The sequence below is a fragment of the Mustela nigripes genome, chromosome 3 (genome assembly GCF_022355385.1).
Source record: "Mustela nigripes isolate SB6536 chromosome 3, MUSNIG.SB6536, whole genome shotgun sequence".
Lineage (NCBI taxonomy): Eukaryota > Metazoa > Chordata > Mammalia > Carnivora > Mustelidae > Mustela > Mustela nigripes.
In genome coordinates this window covers 118,863,094-118,888,327 of record NC_081559.1, presented here as the reverse complement: position 1 = coordinate 118,888,327, position 25,234 = coordinate 118,863,094, and the positions used below count along the sequence as shown (strand labels likewise).

The 25,234-nt window shown below is 35.8% G+C and overlaps 1 protein-coding gene across 1 annotated transcript in view; it reads left to right on the top strand.

Annotated features, from left to right (window-relative positions):
• PXDNL (peroxidasin like) overlaps positions 1 to 25,234 on the top strand; it is a 479,104-nt gene that overhangs the window by 409,338 nt on the left and 44,532 nt on the right. Inside the window, exons 18-19 of the mRNA XM_059394566.1 lie at positions 12,420 to 12,554; positions 14,741 to 14,949. Of these exons, the coding sequence (XP_059250549.1) occupies positions 12,420 to 12,554; positions 14,741 to 14,949 (344 nt within the window). The remainder of the gene's footprint in view (positions 1 to 12,419; positions 12,555 to 14,740; positions 14,950 to 25,234) is intronic.

Sequence of the window (25,234 nt, the reverse complement as noted above, 5' to 3'; positions counted from 1 at the left end):
ATATGATCTCCCTGATATGAGGAAGTGGTGATGCAACATGGGGGCAAGTGGGTAGGAGAAGAATCAATGAAACAAGATGGGATTGGGAGGGAGACAAACCATAAGTGACTCTTAATCTCACAAAACAAACTGAGGGTTGCTGGGGGGAGGGGGGTTGGGAGAAGGGGGTGGGATTATGGACTTTGGGGAGGGTATGTTCTTTGGTGAATACTGTGACGTGTGTAAACCTGGTGATTCATAGACCTGTACCCCTGGGGATAAAAATATATGTGTATAAAAAATAAAAAATAACAAAAAATTAATAAAGTGGAAAGGTAAAAAAGGAGAGTAATTAATATATCCAAGAGCTGGAAATAATGAAAAGATAAATTAAGCAGAATTTCTTAAAAATTATTCTTTTCATTTTTATGAAAATAATTTTGAAAATCTTAATAAATCATTTTGTTGTTGATCTTAGGATAATGAAAAACACAATGTTAAATTAGTGCTTTTTGAAATTTGAAATTGTCGAATAATAGCTTTCAAGTAGTCTTGACTCTAAGTAGCAGATTCTTCAGTAAAGAACACATTCTATTATGGAATACATAAGAAGATTCAACTCTACTCAATTTAATAGATGAAAGTAGCATACCTCTGGTAATAAACCTTGAGAGAACATCAATAAAATCATATCCTAATATATTTTTTTGGTAACGAATGGAAAATATTTAAAGTGCTTCTCAGACAAATAATGAATAGTAATAGAATAACCCAGTGTGATTAAAGAGGGATAATTTCAGGAACATAAGGCTGAATCATTAATAATATAATGATCACAATAGAATGTCCAATTATAAAACCCATGCAATCATCTCAAAGAATGACAAAGTGACATTTGGTAAAATTGAACATGCATTCCAGATGAAAGTAATAATAACAGCTGAAACAACTACAGCATGATTCTTAGTATTCTGATAATAGAAACATCTTTTTTATCCTTAGATTCACCAATTATTAATTCATTCAAGTGTTAATTAAGCTAAATAATAAGCATTTATAAAATGTCTACAGTGTTCCTGCTATTTGTTTAATAAGATGCACACAGCTGATATTGTAGTGAACAATGAAACAGTAACTTAGAATGGGCAAATAACTAGCAGTTGAGTGTACTGTTCTATTAGAGTACCCTTCTATTATGTCTGTGACAAACACTGCTAAACTCTTTCAGGGCTCTTTCTTGCTGAACCTGGATATGATCTCAGAATTCTGAATGTGTTTCTCATGGCAACCAGCAGTTGCTCCCATTTGATTGGTCATGTCTTACCAGATGCGACCTCCTCATGGCCCCTCACCTACAGCTGTTCCTGTCTGGAAACCTAGGAAGGCTATATTATCAGGAGTTAATGTGGCTTTTGAATTATAATACAATACACCATATTGGGATAAGTGAAGGGATATGAGATACAAAATGGGACTGCTTTTTCTTATAATTTGAGAATTTTCATTATTTTAGAGTGTTGTTGTGAAGGGAGAATGGTAAGAGGGGGTGAAGGCAATGAGATGTCAGCATTTGTGGTGGATGGTTGAGGAAGTCATGGCTGTGGGTTTTATTCACTCTGTAAAGAAGGAACACAGTTTATCTGTGAACTTGCAAAAGTAGAGCATGTGGGAAATTGCATTTGGGTGGAGAGATTCTGGAATAGTCCTGGAGCAAGATGGAAGAGGTTCAGATAGAGTAACAAAACCAAAATTTTTTCATGGTTTTGGAGATATCAATGAAATTTATAAGTGAAATGTTTACAGTTGAGTTCAACTAGGACAATAAAAATAAAAGGCTGATCACTTATGCTGGCATAGAGAAGAGACTCTCCTGTCTACTATCTGTCATCTGTCATCTATCTATCTATCTGTCATCATCTATCTATCTTCTATCATCTCTATTTGTTATCTGTCTTACTCATCTCTATCTCATATTATTATCTCTCTTACTACAATTACAATGATATATGTAGCATGACTTCAGAGATTTAGAAGAAATCTCCATTTTTGTCAATATACTTTTATATAGTATTTTATATACTATAGTTTATGTTTTAAGTATGTATGTCTCCTGACTGGCCCATGCTTTTTTAGAGCAGAATCTGTCAATTAGTTCAATTCTTAATCCCATACTAGTGTCTACAGAACGCTAGAAGTCGTTAAGAATCTGTGAATGATGAAATGAAAGAGTTAACAGTCTATGTCATAATCAGAAATTAAAATCATGGCTTATTATTGTTATTTCCTTAAGTGTGGAATGTTACCACAGGATGTATATTAGATCATTTTATGTGGTTTATAGACATGACATTCAAGAGTATTATCTCACACAGTGACAAATGTATTTCCTTTCCTCTTTCAGTTATTTTCTATTCTTTTTGGTTTTGATATGATGAAAAGTCTCTTCTGGGGGATTCTATGTCTTTAACATCCAATACTTGTTAAGGAATCTTTTAAGGAAAAAGAGAACAATTCTTAGAGCCAGAAATTTCAAATGGTTGTTATATATGAGTAGAATTTAATAAAAATGTTTTTTCCCAGTACTTATTGTGACTACGAAAAATATACTAAAAAGCAGTGGTATGTGTACCACTGGTATAAAAGCAGGGGGAACTTAATTGTTACTAATTTCCATGGTGTAAATATCTAAATATTATTTTCATGAAAGATTTTTCTCTCTGAATGTTTTTTTAGAGTGTTTTTTTTTTTTTAATTTACTTTACTTGACAGAGAGAGAGAGCACGAGTAGGCAGAGCATCAGGCAGAGGGAGAGGGAGAAGCAGGTTCTCTACTGAACAGGGACCCCAATGCAAGGCTCTATCCCAGGACCCTGGGATCATGACCTGAGCTGAACGCAGATGGTTAGCCAACTGAGCCACCCAGGCACCTCTCTCTGAATGTGTTTCAAATATGTTAGTGTTCCGGGGCACCTGGGTGGCTCAGTGGGTTAAACCTCTGTCTTTGGCTCAGGTCAGGATCTCTGGATGCTGGGATTGAGCCCCACATCAGGATATCCACTCAGTGGGGAGCTTGCTCATCCCCTCCCCCGCCTGCCTCTCTGCCTACTTGTGATCTCTGCCAAACAAATAAAACAATCTAAAAAATATATATAAGTTAGTTCTCCATGCACATGAGTCTCTGATGGGTACGAACCGGTGCCTTTTCCTGTGAGGAAGTCTATTCCATTCTCCATGATGTCTGGATGTATCTTTTGCTCTTGATTCTCTGTCTTGATTTTATGGTTTTCTTTTCTTCTTTTCCTTCTAGTTCTTTTTCCTACTTTTTTTGTCTTTTCACTTTCCTTTTCCCTCCAACTGATCACAAGGTAAAATTCAAGAATTATTTTCATTAATGTATATAATTATAGAGTTCTGTATTCTGTACTATGCCTCTGAAAATTTGATGATCATTAAAACATTTTTAGTTCTCCAAAAAATGTTATGTGAAGTAGCTTAGATTATTTTCCTCAAGTCAAGTTGTAGTAGAAAGAAAAGTTCCTCCTCTTATAAAACCAAAAAGTGGATTATATTATATATTTGTTCAAAAAGGAGAAAAAAGTGACAATTTCTTTTCCCCAGTTGCTTAGTTTTCTGTACCATTTCAGTTACTGAGGTAATGTTTCTTAAAGATAGAGCTTTATGGCTCTCCAAAATGCATAAAATTTTAATTGCAGAAGAATTTTAAAAGAAAAAAAATATGATGTCATTAAAATCTTTCAGGAAACATTTAGAGTCCTGAGATAAGCTTCCAATAAAAAGTATCTTGAGGAATTTTTCTTCCAGGTTAAGAAAATAACTTTTCTTTCTGGTGTTTTAGTGACTTTACATCAACCCTAAAGTTATATTGCACAATGTTTCTGGTGTGACTAATCACACTTGTGAGGTAGTATGTCCTCATTGTTTTAATTTCTTTGATAGTTCTGTCATTTATTTCTCTCAAAGTGAAGCAATCATCCTGAGGCAGGAGAAATTCTATTTTGTGTGAGAGTACACAAGGGAATTTTTCTTTTTTGAAGGACATGTTTCATATTTTCTCTCTAAAAGCTACTAAATGATCACATTTATTCTAAAAATTCAGAAGAGTGTCAGAACACTTTTTCCCAAGGACACCTTCTCACAAAGCACCATTCCTCAGTATTTGTGGTAAAGGCTTTGGTTTGTTTCATTAAAATCATACCTTGCTACATTATCTCTTTTTTACTTTCTGAATCAGGAAGCCTGTAGACCCCTGGGGGGAAAAAAAAATCATACAGGACCTTCTACACTGGTGTCTCTCAGAGTGATCCAGTCGAAAGTTATTATTATTATTCATCTTTCTAGAGCAGACTTTAAGTGAAACTATTGTTAAGAAATTAGATGTGGATTACATTGCCATCTTTGTGGCATTTAATCGCTCATTCCAATGTTTGCAAATGTTTGTAATAAAAACATCACTTTGAACATAAGTAGACTTTGTTTACTCTTATTGGTCCATATATGGTTTGTTTTAAAGTAATAAAAAAAGGTTAGAAGCTAAATTTAATTACACAGGGTTAGATGTTTCATTATCAAAACTAGGAGACTATTTATAAGATGGTTTTCACATTTGTTCTGGGAAGTACACACTAATGCAGTACTTAGGTTGAAGTTATGGTCAGAAGTACCTGGAGCCTTCTAGTTTGTTTCCACACTCAACAGAAAGGAGGTTGGTATACACTGTTGTCAGTCTAAGGAGAAGTGCTGATCAGATGCCATCTCAGATTATAGAATTCTATTTTTTTAAAGGATTTTATTTATTTATTTGACAAAGAGAGAGAGATAGCACAGAAGTAAGTGGAGGGCCAGAGGGAGAGGAAGAGGGATAGGGAGAAACAGACTCCATGCTGATCAGGGAGTCCAGTGCTGGGCTCAAACCCAGGACCCTGGGATCATGACCTGAGCTGAAGGCAGATGCTTAGCCAGCTGAGCCACCCAGGTGCCCCGGGATTTTATGTCTTTACAGTCATAATTGATTCAGGATCATCAAGCCCAATGCTCAACAAGGAATTCTTGCTTTTTTTTTTTTTTAAGTGCAAAAGGTGTTTTTATTATTGTACATGGTAAGAGCTGTGGGTAGAAAAGCTGTACTGAGATGGTGAGGAGTGACTGATTGTATACTTTTTAGTTAGTGGAAGTCGGGGATAACCTAAGTCTTTAAGGAATTTGGAGGCAAGGCTTTTAGGATCTTGGGGGGTTAGCTGCTCTTAAGATAAGGTTACTTTTAGTCTTTTATTTCCCTAACTCACTTCTATTACTTTTAGTCTTTAATGAAACATAAGAATTGAAGCACTAAAGTAGCCATGAGTTCCTTGAGGAATGTTATATTCTGCATGTTTCAGATATTTATTATTGGGCTGCAAGCTTTTAGGAAATTTAATTTAAGCTACATTTTTCCCCTTTGTTTTCCTCATCAATAACCATTCCACCTTTATGTTGGATTACTATTTTCAAGTATAGAATAAACGCTGAGTATTAGCTTTGGGGAGGAAATCTAAGAAGAGAATTGACAAACTGAAGGAATTAAATGTAAAAGCTGCTTCATATTCCTACTAGGGACTAATTATAACCAAAGAAGAGGTATAATGTCTATAGTTTTAAAAATTAAAAAAAAATAGAGCTAACATTCTCCTAGTACTGTAGACGAATCAGTAGAAAATGTTTGAGAAATCATTTTTTCCAGACTTCCTAATTAGTCTGGAACTCATTATTGTTATTGTTTAAAACATAAGCCATATATGATTAATAAGTTACTCAATATGGTACCTGTACTAACTACCTTTAAAAAGCTCTTAATATTTCTTGGAGCTATGTGGTGAGCCACAACAAAAGCAGAAAGTTATAATAAGGATAAAAATGGTTAATGTTTCGCTGAATTGGTTAAACGATGAAAAAACCAAATCAGTATCAAAGGATTGAAATGAACAAAACCAAGATTACCCTATCTTGGAAAGTTCAATGTTCTAATTTTTAAAAATATATTATTTATTTATTTGACAGAGAGAGAGAGAGATCACAAGCAGTCAGAGCAGCAGGCAGAGAGAGAGGGGGAAGCAGAGAGCCCAATGCAGAGCTCGATCCCAGGACCCATGACCTAAGCTGAAGGCAGAGGCTTAACCCACTGAGACACCCAGGTGTCCTGGATGTTCTAATTTTTAAAACCTCAAATTAACATTTCTTGTGTGACCTCTTAACAATTCACAAACATTAATTTCACCTTAACTTTCTGATTTGCATTTACCATTATTTATCATATGCTGTATAATGTCATTTTAACCATTCAGTATGCAATATCTCTATTACTGAGTCTAAGAAATTAATTTAATGGTAAATTCAAGGACTAGCAGAATCACATTACATTAAAAAATTGAGAACAGGACAATGAACATTTTGGCAGGAAAACTGTTTTAGAAATTAGGGGTGACTTTTGTATGGAATTATGGGAGCTGATAATTATGTTAGTTTCCTGGTGCTGCTGTAACAAAGTACCACAAACAAGGTGGCTGAGGACAACTGCAATTTATTGTCTCACAGTTCTAGAGGTCAGAAGTCCGAATTTAAAGTGTCAGCAGGACCATGATCCCTCCAAAACCTACAAGGGCGAATTGTTCACCTCTTAGCTTCTGATGGTTTGCCAGCAATCCTTGGCATTCCTTGGCTTGCGGCTGTAGCACAGTCTTTGCCTCTGCCATCACATGGAGTTCTCACTGTGCATCTGTGTCCATATTTTCCTCTTCTTATAAAGATAGCAGTTGTATTCATATTGGATTTAAGTCCACCCTGCTGATCTCATCTGCACTTGATTACATCTGCACTTTCAAATTATACCACAATCACAGGTACTGCGCCTTTCTTTGAGGACATAATTCAATCCAGAGCAACAATTAAAATTTACCTTTAAGTAACGAATTTTTAAATTTATTTTATTGAAAATATAGAGCAGGAGACACAGCAATAAAGAGAAATCAAATGTTATGGCAAAATATGGTAGATGTTATGACTTTAAATGGGAAGGACACTTTTTAAAAAATTTGGACACATGTTCTTGAAATCAAACCTAGTATTCAAAAGTCCTGAGGCCCATGGAGTTTTTCTGAGAACATACAAACAGGGAACACAGAATACTAATTAATTTACTGTTAGGGGCCAGTTCTATGTTGACATTTAAAAAACACACACAAAAAAAACAATGACAGTATGAAAAAAAGAACTTTTATAAGACATTATCTTATATACATATAGATAAAAACTTATTTATTTCTTTATTTGAGAAAGAGTGAGAGAGAGAGAGGGAGAATGCCAGCAGGGTGAGCAGCAGAAAACTCCCTACTGAGTGGGGATCTTGATGTCAGGCTCAATTGCAGGACCTGGAGATCATGACCTGAGCTAAAGACAGATGTTTAACTAACTGAGCCAGCCAGGGGCCCCTAGATAAAAACTTCTAAACAAAGGATTAAAAATCCAGGTCGAACAATGTATGTATTAAACATGATGAAAATAGGTTTATTCTGCTAATGTAATTGGTCCAGCATTTTTAAAGTATTGATAGAATTTATGTCATGAATATTAAAAGGAAAAAGAAATGATAATTTCAATGTTTGTAGAAAAAAAGCATTCTAGGTAAAATGCAGCAACCCTCTTGATTTTCAGAAACGCTCTTAGTAGTATTCTAGGAAATCGGAACACCGTGTCTTAATAAAAAGAAGCTCAAAAAAAAATCTATTGGAATTGATTAAATGTTAAAAGCATTTCATTTAAACACATGAATAAGACAAGAATGACAACTATGACTAATATTCAAAGTTGTATTGAAAACCATAGTGAGGCAATAAAATAAGAAAGAAATAATACCGGAAAGGATCAAATAAAATTGTCATAATTATTTTTTTGCAAATTGTGTACATAGTAAACTAAGAGGAATGTTAAGAAAAGTCAAATTGAAATACCAAATGAGAAGAAAAGATTAACAAAAGCTATGCAGCATTTTAGGAAGAAAATCTCAGAACTTTCTGGTTACTGAAGAGAACTTAAGAAATGGAAATATGGATTTTGTTCAGGAGAAATAAAATTCAATAATTCAAATGTGTCAGTATTCCCCTACAATTATGTATTTATTGTGATTCTGATTAAGATATTAATAGTTCTTTGTTGTGGCATCAACAGGCTTATTTTAAAATTAACCTGGTAGAGAAAATAGCCAGGAAGAATCTAATTGAGTGATTTGATGTTCCAGTTAGCAATACTTATTATACAGCTTTTAGTAATTAATATAGTGTGATATTGATTCAAGAATAGACAAATAGACTGATAGAATAGAATAGAAAACCATGCACAAAAAATGTGCTCCTGTGTGGAATCATGATATTTGAAAGTAGTGCAAGACAAATTAGGGAGAAATGAGAAGTGGTGCAGTAAAAATTGGCTCTTCATGGATAAAAATGAGTATGGATTCCTATCTCACATCATATATGAAAATCAATTCCAAATAGATGAGAGACTTAAACCTGAGAGGCAGAAGTTTAAAACTTTTAAAATATAAAGAATTTTTACAACATTGGGGATGAAAGTTTTTTTTTTACATTAAATTTAAAAAAACTATAAAAATAGATAAAATTGACTGTAAGATGAAGACAATATTTTCATCAAAATCTAATAATGAGAATAATTAATATAAAGGGTTGCTGCAATTTACCTGGAATGTTTTTTTCTACAAACATTGAAAGTATCATTTCTTTTTCCTTTTAATCTTCATTACATAAATTCTATCAATAATAATACAATTAATTATATTAATTAATATAATTAATAATTAATATAATTAATGACAGTGGTTCAGTCAGTTAAGCATCTGACTTGATTTTGGCTGCGGTCAATGATCTCAGGGTTCTGGGATCAAGTCCCAGTTGTACTCTGCACTCAGTGGGGAGTCTTCTTTTTTTTTTTGACTTAAAATCCCAAATTTGAGGAATAAACATTTGAACATAAATAACAGTGCATTAGCATCCAGAATATGTACAGAACTCCTAAAGTAAGACAGGAAAACATAGCCCAAAAGAAAAGTTGTAAAAAGACATGCTATAAATAGGTATTTTACCTATATTTAAAAAAGAATGCCCAATCAATATATCAGATGCTCAACTAAGTAATCTGGATAATGAAAAATCGTAGTGAAACACTATTTCACACCCATCAAATTAGCACAAATTTTACTAAATAGGCATATTTTCAAGTTAGTCTTAGAGAAATAATGAGTGGTCATCTGATTTTAAATCTCTTAACATGGCCTCCTACAGAACTATGAGACTGATGAAGAAGACACACAAAATAACACATGACTCCTATGTTCAGAATTAGTAGGAGACAAGAATGGCATGAATTTCAAATTACTTTAAGTTTGAAAATAATCACCAAGTTCCAACAGAGCTGCCATTGAAGCTCCGCTTCCACAGCAAGTCCGTGAGCATGGAGAGAAGGATGGAGCAATTTAAAAGTCTTTGTGGGCAAAAGGGGATCAGGCCATATAGATGAATTATGAGAAAAAAGAAATCTCTCTAGAAGGACATGGTTCAACAATAAGAGTTAAATCACCAAATGTAGCTCTGGAACCTGGGAGTCTATGACCCCAGTCACAGGGCTGAAAGTAACCAGAGGTAGCCATGTCTTGGTGACAGAAGATAAGTAGAGAGGGGATAGCACCCCTTCTATACATAGAAGCCAAGCAGAATGAAGTGAAGTGAAGAATGCTGAAGGAATGAAAGAGAAATAAAAGCCACCAGTGCCTGCTATCTTCCACTGTCACCAACACTTCAATCAAAGATGCTGTACTTTGTGTCAGTGACAGAAGATTATGCTACTGAACTAGAAATCATTTCATGAAATGCCTAGGAATAAAAAAAAAAGAGAGAGAGAGAGAGAGAAAGTTTATTTCAAATAAAGCTATGTAGCAAGAAAACAAAAATGCAAATCAAAAAAATTTCAGAGAAAAATTCTCCCAGGGGAAAAAAATTGAAACAGAAGGAATCTATAATATGACACTTGAATCTGAATTAAATAAGCACTCAAACACTCAAAAAAGTACTTGAGATATTAAAAAAAAACAGCTATCTTCAAAAATTAAGAAAAGAAATGCAGGGGGAAAAGAAGGAGCAGGAGGTGGGAGGTGGAGAGGGGCTGAGGGGGAGGGGAAGGAAGGAGGATGTGGGGGAAGGAGAAGGGCGATAGCAATGAGATTTGACTAAACAAAAAACTGAAGAACAAATTCCATATGACAAAGACACTATCCATTAAAACTGAAGATGCATCACAGAGAACTTCTCTATGCTCATTGTAAGAGTATGAACTATACATATATTTTGGACAGCAGTTTGGCATTATCTATTAGTGTCTAAGGTGTCATGCTCCCACATTCAGCATTTGAAGCTTTAGCATCGGCATATTCTAGAGCAGGGATCTGCAAATCATAGCCCACTGACCAAATCTAACTACCTGATTTTGTAAGTAAAAGTTTATTGTAACAAAACTGTGTCCCTTTTTTTTTTTTTTTTTAATGTGTTGTCTTTGGCTGCTTTTGTGAAAAGGGAAGAGTTGAGTAATTGCAAAATGGAGCCCACAATGCTGAAAATATTTATAACTTTATCATTTGTTGTAAAAATTTGCTGATAGCTAGCCTAGAAAGACCTTTGTCTGTATGAAGAAACATGTATGAGAAAGTTTATAGTAAAAAACTGAAAACACCAGTAGAACAGTCAACTAAATTGGGAGTATTCAACAGGCTACTATAGAACAGAGAAAAGGAAGCAGATGTGTACAACAATAGGAATGAATCTCTCCAAATAAACCGTTGAGTGAAACGAAGGAAGTATGAACATGGTGTTTCCAACTGTGTCAAGGTTAAAGCATATGCAGCTGAACTGAATGGAGTCTATGGGATCATACACATAAAATAAAATGTAAAAGTAACATATGGGACAGGTCAAGTTGTTCACTTGCTTATCCTTAGGGAGAGGGAGAAAACAGTCTCAGCTGCTCTCACAAGGAGTTTCATGGGTACTGATCTTATTTTCTTTCTTTAAATGGATGGTGTGTCCAAAGATATTTACTTAATTGTCATTTGCATAGTGACTTTTTTAATTAAAAAAAAATCACTTCATTTGATTTTTTTTTTTTTTTAATTAAAACAAGTCAGGAAATGACAGATGCTGGCGAGGATGCGGAGAAAGGGGAACCCTCCTACACTGTTGGTGGGAATGCAAGCTGGTGCAGCCACTCTGGAAAACAGCATGGAGGTTCCTCAAAATGTTGAAAATAGAACTGCCCTATGACCCAGCAATTGCACTACTGGGTATTTACCCTAAAGATACAAACGTAGTGATCCAAAAGGGCACGTGCACCCGAATGTTTATAGCAGCAATGTCCACAATAGCCAAACTATGGAAAGAACCTAGATGTCCATCAACAGATGAATGGATCAAGAAGATGTGGTATATATACACAATGGAATACTATGCAGCCATCAAAAGAAATGAAATCTTGCCGTTTGCAACAACATGGATGGAACTAGAGCGTATCATGCTTAGAGAAATAAGTCAAGCAGAGAAAGGCAGCTATTATATGATCTCCCTGATATGAGGAAGTGGTGATGCAACATGGGGGCTTAAGTGGGTAGGAGAAGAATAAATGAAAGAAGATGGGATTGGGAGGGAGACAAACCATAAGTGACTCTTAATCTCACAAAACAAACTGAGGGTTGTTGGGGGGAGGGGTTTTGGAGAAGGGGGTGGGATTATGGACATTGGGGAGGGTATGTGCTTTGGTGAGTGCTGTGATTCACAGACCTGTACCCCTGGGGATAAAAATATATGTTTATTAAAAAAAAAATCACTTCAGGTTCCAAATCAATTATCATCAGCTTTTTAGCAAGAGCAAAATTATCGAACACATTATATTATTTCCTCAGATTATTTTTTCACTCTGTTTAACCTACATACCATTTACACTGACACAGACATTTTTAATAGTTTATTTGTTACATGTTTCTGAAAGAATTAGTTGGATATAGATCTGCGCGCGCGCACACACACACACACACACACACACACTCACTATTATATTCCATATACTTACAGAGAATAAAGAAGAACACAGTGGATGTTATATGACTAGGGTTAAACGCTCTTGGTTAGGTCATTGCTCTGTTCCCTGGTCAGTTAAGTGATCCCTAAATTATTCTATCATCTCAAAGTTGTTACTTGTAAAATGGGAATAATAATAATCTCTTTCTTTTTAGTGTGTATAACTTTAAAAATGCTCTGTAGTCATTTGTATAAATAGTACTATCAATGTCATTTTCACAGTCCAGCATGTGATGTCTGTACATCTTTGTTTCAGGTTGTATAGCACACCAGGCAACATTGACTTCTGGCCTGCCCTCATGGTTGAAGACCTGATCCCTGGCACAAGAGTGGGACCAACACTTATGTGCCTGTTTGTTACCCAGTTTCAGCGGTTAAGAGATGGAGATAGGTAAAGATTTGTCTTCTATTTGTAAAAGATAATGAAATAAGTTTTTTTGCCCCCAAATATAGGTATACAATAACATTAAAAGTGTAATTCCCTGCTTTCTATGATTTAAAATGTTTTGAATATGAGCAATAACAAATAGTAGCTGGTCACAGAATTTTTATGACTACTGATACCAGATAATGTTCCTTTTTATAAATTTTTATGAATCTTTGTAAAAAAATAAGAAATAGATTGTCTAGAAAAGGCATAGAAGTCAGTGGCTAAAAGCATGCACTAGACTCATTACCATGTGTTTACATCTGGGCACCCCTACTTGCAACTATTTAACGTTAGGACACATAACACCTGAAACCTGTTGCCTCATCTGTAAAGTTTGATTAACAGTAGTACCTAGGGCTCATAAATTGTGGCAACTGTAAATGATGTTGGCAGTGTAAAAGTTGACAGCTGGCCTGCAGCTCTGTGCCTTCATCTTCATGGAAGATTTGTTGACCCAATACCAGACCTCCTGGCAAAATCTGTGCTAAGGGCATTTACTAGTGAAATGATAACTGGGAATTCTTCCTAAAAATCTCTTGGTTTGTCTAAAGTGTTTATTGTAACTCAACTTGAATTTATGAAATTATGGCAGACAGCTGGCAGGAGATGTAAGTTCATGTAATATCTTTCTTGCAAGGCTAACCAAGTAAAAAAACTAAGAAAACTGAAAAACTAATCATCCCCCACTGGGTTGGCATAGGACACACAATTAGCTCTCTTCTCTTACTTGAACCAAATGTGTTCCAAGTACTTGCTGTATCTTCTGAATCATTAGTATCGTCTTGAGTAAGGGCTAGGATTCTTGTGAACCTGTTTGACAATTTGACCTTTTGTATTATTGCATAGGTGATATATATATATGTCCTATATATATCTCATATATAGGACTTAAAACACTGCCTAGAACTTAGTTTTTAATTAAAGTTCTACTAAAAATTATTCTTTACTTAAAATTTTTCTTCCCAATCTCTTCTACTTATGAATTATATTATAAAGAAAGTAGGAACAGCTTTAATTCCTTTTATTGCACATTGGCAAACATTCATAGTACAGTATTTCATTTTTATTTTTATAAATTAGTTTTAGCACTCTGGATTTATTGCAACACATAGTTGGTCTAATATGTTTAATTGATAATAATTTAAGAATATATATAGTTAAAAACTAAACAAATTTGGGAAAGCTTTTGTTTTTTGGAGTCAACTGTCTTCCCCATTTGTATTAGTTTACTAGGGCTACCATAACAAAGTCCAAAGACTGGGTGACATAGACAACAAATGTCTCGCAGTTCTGGAGTCTAGATCAGGGTTGGGAGTGTTGGTCCCGACTGAGGCCTCTCTCCTTGTCTTATAGATGGTCAGCTTCTCTCTTTCTCTCCAAATGGTCTTCCCCCTGTACTTGTCTGTGTCCATATTTTATGACCTTAATTCCCCCACGACATTCTAATGACTTATTTTTACTTGACTATCTCTTTAATGGACCTATCTCCAAATAAAGTCACATTCTGAAGTACTGGGCGGCTAGGATTTCAGAATATGAATTTTGAGGGGTCACAAGTCAGCCCATATACCATGAGTGGCTACAGTCTTTTCCTTTCTATCATGTGTTGTATGCCTACATGAGAAAAGTGTTTGGCATATGGTACTGAAATATTTCCTGAAGGAATGAACAAAGGTTCACTTTAATAGTGTTTTTTTTTTAATTGTATCATTTCATTTGAAACCAAATGTGTTCATTCTAATTACCCAATAGATATAATAAACTAGTGTGTATTAATAATTACAAAGCAACATTTCCCTTTTAGGCAAACATGTCAATATTAAATTGTTTCGGTAATTCCTAAGGCCCATTTATAGAATTTTAGATTAGGAGCTGTGCTTTTTAAAAACCTTTTAAAACTTTACAAAGCTTTAGTTTGAATCATTTTGTAAAACTTGAATATAAAGTGATAGTTCAAAGCCATGGGATTTAAGAACTTTATACAAATTGGAGGCAATTCAAACATGCTTAGTTGGAGAACAAACATAATCCTTTCCATATGCTTCGCTTTTGCTGAGCTTTTCTTGCTATTATCACTGCTCTGCACACAGCCCAGTGCAGTGTTCTGCCGGAGACCTCACTCTGCACCTCTCCTTGCTGATCCCCAGGTTCTGGTATGAGAACCCCGGGGTGTTCACTCCAGCACAGCTCACTCAGCTGAAGCAGGCATCACTGGGCCGCGTGCTATGTGACAATGGTGACAACATCCAGCAAGTCCAGGCTGATGTCTTCGTAAAGGCACAGTACCCGCAGGATTACCTGAGCTGCAGTGAGATACCGCAGGTCGATCTGCGAGTGTGGCAAGACTGCTGTGAAGGTCAGTGAGGATACCATTGCCCTGTCTGGATCTGCATGTTTGCGTGCTTGTGTGATTTCTAACATCAAAGACTATGCTCCTTCAACCTAGGTGCACGGAGGAAAACACACGAGAGCAGATCTTCTTCCTTTTAGGAATCAGACGGACTTTGGAGAAGACAATGGGAAGACTAAAGGTTCCACCTCCCAGCCTCCTCCATTTGGGTCCAATCTCCTCAGACTGAGTGGTCGGAGGGGTTTGACAGGAAGGGAGAGGCCCAGCAGAGTGGGGTAGGGAGTGGGGGAGGCCTGGGAGAGCAAGAAGGACCCAGCGGAATGGGCTGGGCCTTGGTGATGAATTTGGTCTTGTTCTCCCTGCCCTTCAGATGACTATGACAAACATCAAACTCCAGTAATTTGGTACTGTATATACCTGCTTCCTGGGGGTCAGCTGACCATAAAGAGGAGAAAAATAATCATAGTAGCTCAGTTAATTTAGACTATTTAGTCTCCATATAATGTTGCACCCATGCTCATTGGAAACTTGGGGATGTCTTGATAGAGTTAGAGAACTTTCTCTAGTGATACAACATAATTTGCCACATCTGCCATATCACCTATTATGAGCCAAACTCTACCTAAGGTGCTTTGTATGCATCTAGTTTGCCACCACATTACCTCTTAAGAAATATGGCTCTATTCTCCTTTAATAAATGAAGAGAATATGGCTTGAAAGTGTCAGATAACTTGGAGTAAGTGGTAACCTATGGCTAGGGAAAGGATCTATGTCAGCTGACACCTAAAAATGAACCAAGAGCTTGATGGTTTTGAGAAGAACATGCTATGGTTCCACATATGAGTATGATACCACACTTGTGTCTTTTCTGCCTTTACCAACACATGGGCCACAGTGGCCTCATGCCTGCCACATTTAGAGGCTATTGACATGGGGAGCTCTGATGTTCTCTAAGAAGAAAAATGCAGCTGCAATGATAGAAGTAGTAGTTGGCATTCACAGGAGAGGGGATGTTATTAGCCCCCAAACATTCCTGAGTGGGAAAAGCAAGTTCTAGAAATAGGAGAGAATGTTGAACCAAAACCACAGTGACATCTGAGTTGCAGTTTCCTTTTTTCTCTATGGTGGGTTTTATGGGACAGAGAAGAAAGTCATTTAGTACTATGAGGAGGAGGTATACTTGTCCTCACCTCAAATTCTTGGTGAATTATGGCCAGAAATAATGAAATATTTCCATATCTCCAAAATGAGACTCAGAGAGGCAATGTGAAAAACAAGATGAATGGCAAGTAGTAACACTCCTTTTGCTTTTTTTGCAGTCTTGAGACTGGGCATTGAGCCCACTGAGTGGAGGAAAAAATAGATGGGATGGCAGGGTGTGGGCCACGATGAAAATAGCTGTGCTCTGGATGGAAGCAATGATTCGAGTCCAGGAAGCAAAAGCTGTGGTCCCATTATGCCCACGTATGCCTTTTCTAGGTGCTCACACCACCAACCCTGTGGTAGGTGATTCATATATAACACCTACTGACCTCATAATCTTTATGAGTCTTTCAAGGTGGGTATCATTGTCCCCACTTCACATATGAGGAAAATGAGATTCCTGGATGATAACTACATATTCTGAGGTTCCCCAGCTGTGATTGAAACCTATATATAGGCAACCTGAAAGCCTCCGCTCTTTTCTCTGGGTGCACAGTCTCCTTTGAGCACCCGTAGGACAGGGGCATGGCACAGATAGTGAGCAGCCACCAAATGAAGGCACCCAGCCTCTTCTACCCTCCTTCTCCTTCAGTCCTGTGGCTCCAATGTACTATCAAATTCAGACATCTCAGGACCCAGAGGAAAGATCTTCTCATTACTTAAATTGTAATGCATTTGTTATTGGTGATATTTGTTTTGGAAAATGCATGGGAAAGATTTAACAGGCAAGGGGAGGAGGGAATCTTGAATATGTGAAGCAATCTTATTATTAAGAGTCTAATTTGTGGTCTTGAGGAATAATAAAAATTCTTTTTCTTTGATAGTGTCTCAAAAAATAAAACAAAACAAAAATCCCTGGAAATTAATTAACCAATAGTAAACATTTACCAAGAAGTTAGATAGAAAAATGAAGTGTCTTTAATGGCACCGTCATTCTCAAAATCATGTTTGGCTACCTGGCAGCCTATGTCTTCCTTAATACAATGCTCAGAAGTCATTTTGGGAACAAAATCACCTAAGGATACAAATACACCTCAGGATACAAATAAATCATACTAAAAGGAATCTGAACATGTCTATAATGAGAACCATTGTAAGCAGATGCAGATTTTATTTTTCTTTGTACTTTCTGACCAAAAGTATATTTTTTCCAGAAAACCTAATTAAAAGACATTCTTTAAACTGAGAGACTTTATTTTTTAAAAGATTTTATTTATTTGAGGTGAGAGTGAGTGAGCAAGAGAACATGGGTGAGGGGAGGGAGGGGGAGAGAGAAGCAGACCCCTCACTGTGCAGGGAGCTTGATGCAGGACTCTATCTCAGGACCCCAGGATCATGACCTGAAGATAAGGCAGACGCTTAACTGACTGAGCCACCCTGGTGCCCCTAAAATGAGAGACTATGAATAAAGATAGTTAGTAACTACTCAAAAATGGACCACTTATTTATGGCAGACTTTCTTATACCTCCCAATTAACAGCAGCATGCAATTACTTAGGGGAAGATAGAATGATTCATATCACTTTGTAGATTGTTGGTCTGTAATTTTCCTTAGCTGGCACATCATAGTTGTCCAAATTAACTGGAGTCAGAAATTCTTGTATTAGCCACATTGTATCCACCTCTCAAATCTGAAGTTGTTAATTTCTTAAAGCATTAAGGGAAGTATTGAATGGAGGTATTAATGGACCTAGAAATCACTGTCTTTACTAATCACTATACTTATCTTACCCATGTTCCCATTCCTGTTGAAGAATTCTTCACCATTCTCTGATAATCTCATTCTTAAGTGATTTAATTATTTTAACTTTCATTGTCTTAGAGAAAAACATAGAGCTTGATTTGGAATTTAACAGTCACTCCAAGCAATCTTAGTGTCTTATCTTTATTAGAAAGAAAGGTATTATCAATCTGACTCTCAACTAAACTGTATATGTCATTTTTTTATTTTTTATTTTTAAAAGAATTTATTTATTTGACAGAGAGATCACAAGTAAGGAGAGAGGCAGAGAGAGAGAGAGAAAGAGAGAGAGAGAGGAGGAAGCAGGCTCCCCGCTGAGCAGAGAGCCTGATGCGGGACTCGATTTGAGGACCCTAAGATCATGACCTGAGCTGAAGGCAGAGGCTTAACCCACTGAGCCACCCAGGTGCCCTATATATGTTAATTTATTTTATTTTATTTTATTTTTTTATATAATTTTTTATTTTTTATAAACATATATTTTTATCCCCAGGGGTACAGGTCTGTGAATCACCAGGTTTACACACTATATGTTATTTTTAAAGAAGAATTTTTTCAAGACTATTTCTTCAGTTCCGTTTCCCATAAATAATAGCCTGCTTGTTAGTACTGATTATCAGAAGTTCCAAATTTAAATTTAACTACAACAAAAATTCTCTCTTAAATGCATAAATACATTGAAATGAACTCTTAATCTTTCTAAAAATATAATATTATAAATTAAATTGAGTTTTGAATAATGGTACTTTATTGTTTTTTGTAGATAGAAGGCACAAGATCTAAAAGATGGACATGCAACAGACATGTATGTTCACTTAGAAAGCTTTATTGCTGTATGTTTGTGTAGGCAGTGAAGTGGTGGAGTATCTTAGGGTATTAAGGAGTGGGACTTTGTTTTCATTTTGCATGTCATTTATCACATTGTGTTATCCATTTATGTTTGATTCATACCACTGTATAAATATCCCCAAGTCATCCCATTTATATATATTATTAGGTCAGAATATGTCCAGATATAACTTTTCTTAACTCAGTCTCAAACTTTGTGAGCAATTTCAATTCACAAATTTATACTTTTCTTTAACAAAGGGGTATGTGAATCTCATATTCCTTAATTATATATTCTTTAAACATTGTATAATTTATATATATATATATATTTTTTTTCTTTTGAAATATCCCTGAGTATTAGGCCTAAACAGTTTACCCTCCAAATCTCTTTCCTTGTCCTTCTTATTTCAACCTCTTATATTTTTGCTGAACGTTCTAATTATTTTTCGCACGTGGCCACTAATATCAAATTCACTAATTTCAGTCTCCGTAGGAACCATCCTCCTTTTAAATTCCTCTGTTTAATTTCTTAGCTCCAGCTTCATCTAATTAAGGTTTAGGAAGTTTTTCTCTGCAGCATTTGCCATGTCTTAAATTCCTCCTTCATAATTCTCTGCCTTTCCCATACTATGGGGCGTGCTCTGACTTTCCTTGGCTGTCAGTCTCCTGGAATGGGCAGTTACTTTTCCTCTATTACATCATGGGGATTCAGGTCTGGTTGTTGACATTATTTCCGTGGCAAAAAACCTCACAGAAGGTTTATATCAGCCCCTCGCAGGTGAGGGCAGGAAGATAGCCTTTCTACCCAGTTCATTCTCCACCTTCTGAGAAGTTGAGACCCCTAGCACGGCCTGAAGGCAGAAGCTATCAGGGAAACCACAGAAATCTAGACATCAAGTCCTTCCAGAGCTAAGCTGCCTCCAGTCTTCTTCCCTGGCTGGGTGGTTCCACAGGTGTTAGGCTCCCTTGAGAGCACTTGGCCTAACTATTTCCCAGGACCTCAGTTCAGCCTTCTCTTGGCCCCCAAACCTACACTGATCTGCAGATCCCAGGCAGCACAGCTTGCCCTGGAGAGTCCTGAACCCGAGACTGGGAGCCCAGAGGAAGACATATCTTCCACACAGGGGAATCCCTGCAGTTCCTGTGGTCTTGAGATGAGGCATCTACCACCAGGCCAGGCAGGCACTTTTCTTCCTGCTTTTTGTTGAGCTGCATCCTGATCCAGGTCTAAGCTCTCTGGGAAATACCTGAGCTTTCCTGTGTGGCAGTGTTAACCAGAAGATGTGGTTGCTGAAGGTCATGGGGGTTCCTGTTTAATCATTTGATGCTCTCTCTTGTGTGGACTAAAAATTTACTGAAGCAAGCTGTGGGAAAACTAGTTTTGATCTGAAGCTAGGGTAGGACCTGGAATTCAGTTACAAAACATTGGTTTCTTTGAAGATTAAAAGCATTCTTGCATAGAACCTTACGAGTTCCCACAAGGAAAAAGCAAAACACATTTTAACTGTTTACTAGATCTTTCATGCTCCCTCCTCTTCTCTTGTCTGGGAATATATAAATCCCATGGGCTCTAAGCCCATGAAGCCCATGGTTTTTTTGGTTTTGTTTGTTTGTTTGTTTGTTTGATGGTTTTTGGTTTTGTTTTTGTTTTTAGAGAGAGAGAGAGCATGAGAATGAGTGTGAGGGAAGGGAGAGGGAGAGAGTCTCAAGCAGGCTCAGGTCATGATCTCAGGGTAGTGGGACTAAGCCTGTGTGGGGCTCTGTATTCTGCAGGAAATCTGCTTGATACTGTCTCTCTCCTCTCTCTCTGCACCTTGCCCTGCTTGCTCTCCCCCCCTTTCTCTTTCAAATAAATAGTTTTTAAAAGTAAAAACAAAACAAAACAAAACAAAAAAACACACAGTGATTCTCCAAAAATTTAGGAAAACTTCATAGACATCTTGTTTGTTCCATTTTGTCCTTACCCACTTCATGATTTTTGTCTTATGAGTTTATTTCTCTGCTCAGCTTCTGTATTTGACACATAGATTTAAACCACCTGCTGTGTTGACTCTGATTCTGTCAATATGAGCAAACTGCAACTAAGTATGTGTGAAAGAATCTAAAGACAATTGGATGCCATGTACCAGGATGACCTCCTTCTGCAATAAGTTCTAGAACTTGTTCTAGAACTCCTGGTTTGATTTCTTTGTTGGACCAAACAGCAGTCCACTGGAAGTCACTAGAGGAGCCTGTAATTTGCACAGGTGCTCCTACAAGTAGTACCAGAGAATGGGCAGAGGCAAAGTGGGAGCTCTGTGCTGGTTCTGGATACAAGCTTGCATGAAGCAGATGCCTTTGGTACAAGTGATAAGGCAGAAAACTAGGATACTTATGAGTTAGCCTTTAAATACAGCACTCAAGTGATTAATATTGGTAAAGATTAAAGAAACAATATTCTAATTCAAATCATGGAAGATTCTAGTCAAAGATTATTTTACCTACTGTTCATGAGGTTTCTGTTTTCCTGAGTACATAGGAAAATGTTTTTCTGTCAACAATGTGTCTGTTTATATTATGCCAAAACAACTTACAGGTTGATTAAAAGTACATAGAAGCTTTAGACCAGTTTGTGGAGATAGTTATCAGATGAATACATTGCTTAATTTGGTATTATTCTTATTTCAACCAACAGAGAAGTAGTAATTCAATGCCATAAGTATGTGTTAGGAAACAGTCAAGTTCTTATGAAAAATATGGAGAAAATGATGAAGAACAAACAGAAGTTCAGAACAGAGCCTTTGCTATGGAAGTTATCTTATAAGCAACAGGTATTCAAAGTATTGATTGAGTTGATTTGGTTTTAAAGAAAAGATAACTTGAAAACCTAACAAGGGTTGTAATTAAAAAGAAGATCACAGTGATCAAAATAGCAAATGACACAATGAATGAATTTAATAAGTAGGAATTTTATTGCACATAAGATAATGCAAGATTTCTCAGATTTTTAGATTTAATATATCACTTGACATAATTTATAAAGCAGGAAGCATTTCATATTACATGTCTGTGTTCTTTTTCTCCCTTAGCTATCTTAGTTATAGGCCTTCAGAGTGAGAGATAACCTGAGAGATCATTTCATTTGAAGAAAACAAAAACAAAAACAACAAAAAAAATAAAAAACCCACTTCATTTTAAGATTAGGAAGAAAAAATTGAAAAAGTCTAAGTAACTTGCCCTCACTATTTATTAGCAGGGCTAGGGATGGAATGCAGACTTCTCAATTCCATGTCCAGGTTTTATTTCTGTTCTTCCTTATCTTACCTTTTAATGTCATAACTAGTTTTCTTTTCTCTATACTTTCCATAATCTCCAAGTCCCTTTTACCTGAGATAAATATGGGAATTCTTCTTTAGCTGGTTGATGTTCCTTTTAGAATCCTATGCTAACAAATTGTAAATGTAACACTCTTGACATTTTACCATCAATTTAAACTAATTTTTAGTATCATTTAATGAATAGATCAAGAGTCTTTGCATAATATTATAAACATCACAGATGCAACTAATAATATTCACAAGTTCTTATTACCAATCTACTTATTTCAGAGAGCTTTATAATTGGCACATTTGTTTGCACTGTAGATCAAATAAATCAGACTCTACTGATAAAATTGATTCTACATAGAGCATAAAACATTTCTTTGAGTGTCAGAAAATGATTTACTCTCCAATCATGTCATTTTCATTTCATTTAGAAATGAAAAATAACACCTAATGCAGGTGATATATTAAGACCCCATGCCACTTGATTAAATAAAACTTCTTTTAGATAAAACAATTTCACAAAGAACCAACAGATGCATATTTTCTACTGGGGTTTATGGAGCCATCTGGTCTTGCAATTTCCAGCTGCATAGTTTACATTAAGTTCTGTCTTTAAAACATCAAGTAATTTTAAATACAGTATATTTTATATACAAATGTAAATATATTTATGTTTACTCTTGACTTTAGTTCAAATAAATTGTGCTTATGTTTGTAAACTAATGAAAGTTTAATTTCTTCCATAAGAGACTGATTTTATTACCACAATATTTCATGATGTTATGGCTGTTTCATACTTAACTTATAAAATGCCTTCCAAGTATTACTAAAGAAGTAAGATTTCAGCAACTCCTATAAAGCTTTAATGAACCAATTAATTTGCAACAGTGTTCTCAGGTTTGTCTTTGAAAGTAGTTGCTATTTTTAATAGAGCACCATAGGACATCTCCCACTCTCCTTGGTTCTGTAAGTACATAATATCTTATATGTACTTATATATCAAAAACAGGATAAAGGGCACTAAATAGCCCTGAAATGATACAAAATTGATGTGTTTAAATGGTGATACCATTAATGAATCAAACTCTACTGATAATGTTGACTTTACGTGTGTGTGTGTGTGTGTATATCTATATCTATCTATCTATCTATAAATATATAAAATAAAACATTAGCTATTAAATGAAATCTCACAAGTTCTGAGGATATTGTGTTATCTTCCAAATACAGCATCCTTTTTTAATTTACAATCTATGACATCCCAGTAGGAAAAAACTTTCCCATTCTAGAGGCAGGTTGTTAGGGTGCCTGGGTGGCACTCTTGATTTCTGCTCAGGTCATGATTTCAGAGTCATAAGATAGAGCCCTGTGTCCAGCTCCACACTGGGCCTGGAGTCTGTCTATCTTTCTCCGACTCTCCCAACACCCCCTGATGCTCGTACTCTTTCTCTCTCTTTAAAAAAATCAAATTTAAAAAATTAAAAATTTAAAAAAAGAAGTAGGTTGCTAATAAGCACAGTTTCATTAAGTTGTTTAAGTTAGGAAAAGGTCTTTTAATACCAAAAATTGATTTATGATTCTTTTTAGTATTACTATAAAGTTTAAAAATTCTCATTATATTTAGAATTATTAGTGTTTAAATATTGACATTGATAACTAGTGAAATTTCTTTTCAAATATGCTGCCATGAAATATAAAGTACCTAGCAATAAAGACAGGATGTATGCCTTGCAGATCACTAGGGAAATAAAATCAACAATATAGGAACTAACTAATGAAGCATAAGCAAAAATTAAAGAAAGCTAGTAAGACTCAGATGTAGTTGAAGTTTCAGTGTATTAAGAGAATTATTAAATGTAGAAAAAATTCTTAGATGTATCCAAACATAGTTTCAATTCTACCTCATTACAAGAGATATACTTAAACAAGAATGTTTAGAATGATCAAATATAGAACAATAGGTAAAACTAAGCTGGGCACACAAAGAGATAGAAACATGAGTGGCAAAAACAATATTTTTAAAAGTAGAAGTTAAGAAAGAAAAAAATTAATGGACATGGGTCTACTTTCATTTCACAATCTGTATGTGTCATTTTAGAAACTCTCATGCGTCAAATAACAACATCTATTTAGCACACTTTAATGGAAGTATATTTGAATATTTTAATGATATCACTTTATAAGAGATGTATCCAACTTTGTGCCCTATAAACTAGAATTAACTTTATTTTAAAATATCCTTAGAAAATGCTGAAAAGTTGACTATATGTCATGTCGCAAGGAAAACTGAAATTCTTACAAGGAAAATTGACATACAACATTCTCCATTCAACTAGTCTAAAACTAAATGATTAGATTTAAAATAAAATTGTTACTTAGACATTTTTTAAAGATTTTATTTATTTGAGAGAGAGAGAGAGCATGAACAGGGGGAGGGCAGAGGGAGAGAGAGAGAAGCAGACTCTCTGCTGCAGGGAGCTCGAGGAGGGTCTTGATACCAGCAGCTCCTGAGATCATACTTGAGCCTAATGCACTCGATTAACCAACTGGCCACCCAGGCACACCTATTTAGACATTTTTAAATCATTTTAACAAATATTTTGTCAGGGGCGCCTGGGTGGCTCAGTGGGTTAAGCCGCTGCCTTCGGCTCAGGTCATGATCTCAGGGTCCTGGGATCAAGTCCCGCATCGGGCTCTCTGCTCAGTAGGGAGCCTGCTTCCTCCCCTCTCTCTCTCTCTCTCTGCCTGCCTCTATGCCTACTTGTGATCTCTCTCTGTCAAGTAAATAAATAAAATCTTAAAAAAAAAATATTTTGTCAGGGAGGTAATGAAAATTAAGTGGGATATTTCGTTAAGTATTAATATTTATATTATAGTACTTTAATATAAACTTACATTCAGATATTTTAATAATAAATTAAAATTTGATGGAATATTTTTTTTAATTTTTATTTTTTTATTTTTTAAAAACATATATTTTTATCCGCAGGGGTACAGGTCTGTGAATCACCAGGTTTACACACTTCACAGCACTCACCAAAGCACATACCCTCCCCAATGTCCATAATCCCACCCCCCTTCCTCCAAACCCCCTCCCCCCAGCAACCCTCAGTTTGTTTTGTGAGATTAAGAGTCACTTATGGTTTGTCTCCCTCCCAATCCCATCTTGTTTCATTGATTCTTCTCCTACCCACTTAAGCCCCCATGTTGC